General features: G+C 48.6%; 1 protein-coding gene across 2 annotated transcripts in view; it reads right to left on the reverse strand.

Moving 5' to 3' along the window:
• Positions 1 to 1,834: 1,834 nt before the first annotated feature.
• Positions 1,835 to 5,461, reverse strand: part of GNL3L (G protein nucleolar 3 like) — a 39,594-nt gene continuing 35,967 nt past the window's right edge. For both annotated transcript variants that reach the window (XM_026451705.1, XM_026451706.1), the window contains exons 15-16: positions 3,958 to 4,177; positions 1,835 to 2,078 (exon numbers count right to left, since the gene is read on the reverse strand). In XM_026451705.1, the coding sequence (XP_026307490.1) occupies positions 1,996 to 2,078; positions 3,958 to 4,177 (303 nt within the window). In that variant the 3' untranslated portion in view covers positions 1,835 to 1,995. The remainder of the gene's footprint in view (positions 2,079 to 3,957; positions 4,178 to 5,461) is intronic.

Consider the following 5,461-nt stretch of genomic DNA (forward strand, 5'->3'; position numbering starts at 1 on the left):
TACTAGCAGAGCTGTATTGAGGGTTAAAAGTGGTAATGGGTCTCCAGGGCTTGGTGCAGTTTGTACTCAACAAGTACATAATTCTCTCCTTTGATTGCCCCCAAATACAAGAGTGGTCTGTACCTCCCTGTCTGAACAGTCCGCAGCCAATGGCGCTCCAGTCTTTGTCACATGGTTCCACTCTTAGGATGTAAATTAGGAGGTACCAGCTTGAAAGGCAGAGGCAAAGGCAAGGTTTAAGATGCAGCTGTGGGGCTGGGTGCAGTGGCTCACGCCTGTAATCCCAGCACTTTGGGAGGCCGAAGCGAGTGGATCACTAGAGGTCAAGAGTTCGAAACCAGCCTGGCCAACATGGTGAAACATTGTCTCTAACTAAAAATACAAAAATCAGCCGGGCGTGGTGGCAGGCACCTGTAATCCCAGCTACACGGGAGGCTAAGGCAGGAGGATCACTTGAACTGGGGAGGCAGAGGTTACAGTGAGCCGAGATCATGCCATTGCACTCCAGCCTGGGCAACAGAGCAAAATAAATAAATAAAGGTGCAGCTGTGGGTCGAAGGATGGTGTGGAAGTTAGGGGTAGACATCCAAGACTGCAGTAATGCTATGCCCACCCACTTCAAATGTGTCGACTCAAGTAAATTGCTGGGAACTGAAGTCATTGGCAAAACCCCCAAAATATCCTGGCAAAGAAAGAAGATTGTGTTTCAGCTGGAATCATCTACCCTAGTCCCTTTCTGAGGGCCTCTGGCACTGCTTGGGCTCACTGCCCTTGTCTGATGGGGTGGGATCTCCCAGAGGAGGTAGCTAATTATACTTTAATAAGGTGACTTACAGACACTGGAAAAGGAGTTGGCTAGTACACTCCCATATATAGCAGCTCTCTCGAGGATACAATCTGTGAATAAATGGTACCAGAACCCTCTTGAGCCATGGAATTCAAATGCTAGTGCAAAGGAGACATGGTCACACAAGGGCAGGGTCCAGCCAGCGTACTTCAGTTAAAGAGATTCCTCCAATTCACAATCTGCCCAGAAATGCCCCCAAGACGGGGCTTCCCCCAAAGCCTCCCTACTAACAGGTGCTTTGTTTTCTCTTCACACAAACAGGGTAGTGCCTACCACACTTCAGCACAAGCCAGGCCTGTTTGTTCTTTTCTTCCCTCTACCCTATCGCTAGAACCTTCCAGAGACACAGGAGGCTCATTACTTTCTACTTTCTCTCACTGCCACCCAGGTGAAGACCTATGGACTTAGAAGATGCAGGCAGGCATGCCTGGCCACTGAAATCTCCCGTGGGGTGGTAAAGAAACCCTCACCCTCCCGCAGGGACCCCCAGGTCTACCAGCAGCCTAACCTCTAGTGGCATATTCACCTATCTAAGAGAGTTTTGTAGACAGAGTTTTGTAGGAGGTCAGCCCTCAACAGATGTTAGCACCTGAGCTCTGCTGATACTTCTTTTATTTCTCTTCTACAACAGAGTAGGGGTTAAATAGAGGATATTGGATTGGGCAGGTGCAGCCCCTTGGGACTTTTTTTTTTTTTTTTTTTTTTTTTCTGAGACGGAGTCTCCCTCTATCGCCCAGGCTGGAGTGTAGTGGCCGGATCTCAGCTCACCGCAAGTTCCGCCTCCCGGGTTTACGCCATTCTCCTGCCTCAGTCTCCCGAGTAGCTGGGACTACAGGCGCCCACCACCTCGCCCAGCTAGTTTTTTGTATTTTTTAGTAGGGACGGGGTTTCACCGTGTTAGCCAGGATGGTCTCGATCTCCTGACCTTGTGATCCACCCACCTCGGCCTCCCAAAGTGCTGGGATTACAGGCATGAGTCACGGCACCTAGCCGGGACTGTTTTTACTGGAGGAAAGGGAGAAGATACATAGTGGGAAAAGCGTTCTTTCAATATGCAGATGCTTCAGGGAGAACCAAACTATTTCACTGGTATTCCCCCGTACCACTGGAACTGGTGCTTGGAGCGGAAGGGAAGTGAGATCAGTCGATTAGTCACCAACACCATCATCAGCATTGCCAGAGAGGTCGAGAGCAGACATCATGGAATCAGACAGCTTGCTGGCGATTTTATCTGCAAATGGAGAAATATAGGCAATATTTTGGTGCTGGCTTGCCACCAGGAGGCCTGCTGATGCTGGCTTACATCTACCTTGGTCTGCACCAAGCTCCTGAACTGGCTCAGTTACCCCCAAACACTACCACAAAACTGGTGAGTGATGGAAGCCACTGCTCAGCTTCACAGGTAGACAATACATTTTTCTACCTGTGAAATGATCATCCCAACATAGCTTCTATCTCAGGGTTTCAGACTCACTGGGCTCCAAGTATTTTTGTCCAAATACCAAAGCAATAATTTTCCTTTACTGTGTCAAACTTAGCGCTCTACCATTACCCTCAAAACAAGGCTCTCACAGCAAAAGGCAACATGGCCGTAGGGACTCTAAGCCTGAATGTTCACCACGCACACCTCCTATCCCCCAGACATACCCTGTTGTTTCTCAGGATGCCCCCCAGAGTTCACCTCCTCCAGGAGGCCTTCTCTGATCGCCCCTATCCAACCACCATCCCCAGGCTGGGTTAGGTTCTCTCACTGTGCTTGCTGGGTCTTCAATGTGATTACTATGTGCTCGTGCTGCCAAGGTCTGTTTTCTTGTCTCCTCCTCACTCCCTAATAAGACTAGGAGTTCAAGGGCAATTCATCTGAATTCCCAGGACTCAATGTGGAGCCAGGCCAAGAGCGAATGTCTGATTGTGTATGTTTGGTTACAGAACACAATCTAGTTCGAAGAATAGGGCTGATGTGGTCAATCAACCCGAAGTCTGTATTTTGGCTCCATCAACTACTAGTTGTCTTACCTTCAGTGCGTCACTTAATGTCTCTGGATTTCAGTTTTCTCACTTATCAAATAAGGGTAAGACTTTTACAATGAGTTAGTGAAAATAAGTACAGCATGGAAACTCAAATGGGCAAGCTACACAATGTACCACCATTAAAACAAGGGGAAGAAGTTCTTTTGTGTATTAATGTAGACATATCCCTAAGACATACTGAGTGAAAAATGATAGGGCAAAACCACGTGTCCAGTAGATTGGCATCTGTGTGGAAAAAGAGAACAAAGAATATATAGATATTTGCTTGTGTGTCTATCTCAGGAAAGACACAAGAAACTAACTGGCTGACAAGGGAGCGGTCTGGATGACTAAGGGATGGGAGAGATTTTACTGTATATCCTCTTGTACCTGTAGGATTTTGAGTGTAGTGCCTGCTGATAAAGTAAAAATTATATATAGCCTGCAAGCTACCTAATAAATAGAGAGTACCTGATAAATAAATGATGGTTATTTGAAACATAGACTAGGCAGGCCAGTGGTTCTCCCAATGTGATCCCCAGAGAAATAGCATCAGCTGGGAATCTGTTAGAAATACAAATTCTAAAAGGCCCCACAGAAGACCTACTCAATCAGAAACTATGAGGGAGGGGCCCAGAAATCTGCATTTTAACAAACCCTCCAGGGAATCCTGATGCAAGCTGAAGTTTGAGAACCACTGTGCTAGTAGTTGAGCTTCCTAGCTCATCCCTGCCCCCAACCCTAGACTGGGGCTGAACACAGAGAGAGACTCATTCAGGAGCCCCAGTCAAGATCCCAGGTGGGGCCACATGCGGTGGCTCACGTCTGTAATCCTAGCACTTTGGAAGGCCGAGGCAGGTGGATCACCTGAGGTCAGGAGTTCCAGACCAGCCTCGCCAACATGGCAAAACATCATCTCTACTAAAAATACAAAAATGAGCCAGACATGGTGGCTGGTGCCTGTAATGCCAGCTACTCAGGAAGCTGAGGCAGGAGAATCGCTTGAACCCAGGGACAGAGGCTGCAGTAAGCCAGAAAAAAACAAAAAGAGATCCCATGTGGGCCCTCTTTAGAGCACAGGGATGGTCAGGGGCTCCCACCTGCACGTTTCTGCATCTTCTTCTTATTTTTCAGGGCAGATGCCAGAGCCTGGCCCTGTTGCAGCGGGTCCGTCTCCATGATCCTCTGCAGCACTGGGCGGCGGTCCACTGAGCAGACATCCACCATATTGTTGCTCTTGGGGCAGTGGTCCACATTGCGTTTAGCCCACCCCATCTGATGACGGTTCGGATTGGTGCAATACCCACTGAGATCCCCAATCTAGGGAGAGACAGAAAACATAACGATGAGGTCTTGACCCCCAGAGAACCTCCAAAGACTTCTGCAGAAAAGGTAGGGACACAGGCTTGGGTAAGAACAGGACCCTGGAGCCATGTGGAACTAGGCTCCAATTCTGGCCCCACCACACTCCAGCAAGTACTTAGTTAACTCTCAGCCTCAGTTTCCTCATCTGTAAATAGGAGATAGATAAGGGGTAGTTTGCATGGCCTTTACAAGAATAAAACGAAAAGGTAGGCCGGGCGCGGTGGCTCATGCCTATAATCCCAGCACTTTGGGAGGCCAAGACAGGCAGATCACGAAGTCAAGAGATCGAGACCATCCTGGCCAACATGATGAAACCCCGTCTCTACTAAAAATACAAAAATTAGCTGGGTGTGGTGGCACGCACCTGTAGTCCCAGCTACCCGGGAGGCTGAGGCAAGAGAATCGCTTGAACCTGGGTGGCAGAGGTTGCAGTGAGCCAAGATCGCACCACTGCACTCCAGCCTGGTAACAGACTGTCTCAAAAAAAAAAAACAAAAAACCTGGTGGACACAGTGGTTCACTAGGATTAGGCCTATAATCCTAGCACTTTGGGAGGCCAAGGCAGGAGGATCACTTGAGCCTAGGAGTTTGAGACCAGCCTAAGCATCAAAATGAGACCCTCGTCTCTACAAATAATTCTGTTAAAAATTAGCTGGGAGGCTGGGTGCGGTGGCTCAAGCCTGTAATCCTAGCACTTTGGGAGGCTGAGACAGGCAGATCACTTGAGGTCAGGGTTCTAGACCAGCCTGGCCAACATGGTGAAACCCTTTCTCTACTGAAAATACAAAAATTAGCCGGGCATGGTGGGGAGTGCCTATAATCCCAGCTACTTGGGAGGCTAAGGCAGGAGAATCACTTGAACCCAGGAAGTGCAGGTTGCAGTGAGCCAAGACTGCACCACTGCATTCCAGCCTGGGCAACAGAGCAAGACCCTGTCTCAAAAATAAAAATAAAATTAGCTGGGCATGGTGGCTTGCATCTGTAATCCCAGGCACTTAGGAGGCTGAGGTGGGGGGGATTGCTTGAGCCCAGGAGTTCAAGGCTGCAGTGAGCCAAGATCATACCACTGCACTCCAGCCTGGGTGCCAGAGCAAGACCCTGTCTTAAAAAAAAATTTTTTTTTGAGACCTACTTTGTGTCCAGCTCTGTGTGGGGCAATGCTGGGGACAGAGAAATGAGTGACTCTGTTCCATCTTTTTTTTTTTTTTTTTTGAGACAGAGTTTCACTCTGTCGCCCAG

This window comes from Piliocolobus tephrosceles, chromosome 12, assembly GCF_002776525.5.
Source record: "Piliocolobus tephrosceles isolate RC106 chromosome 12, ASM277652v3, whole genome shotgun sequence".
Classification (NCBI taxonomy): domain Eukaryota; kingdom Metazoa; phylum Chordata; class Mammalia; order Primates; family Cercopithecidae; genus Piliocolobus; species Piliocolobus tephrosceles.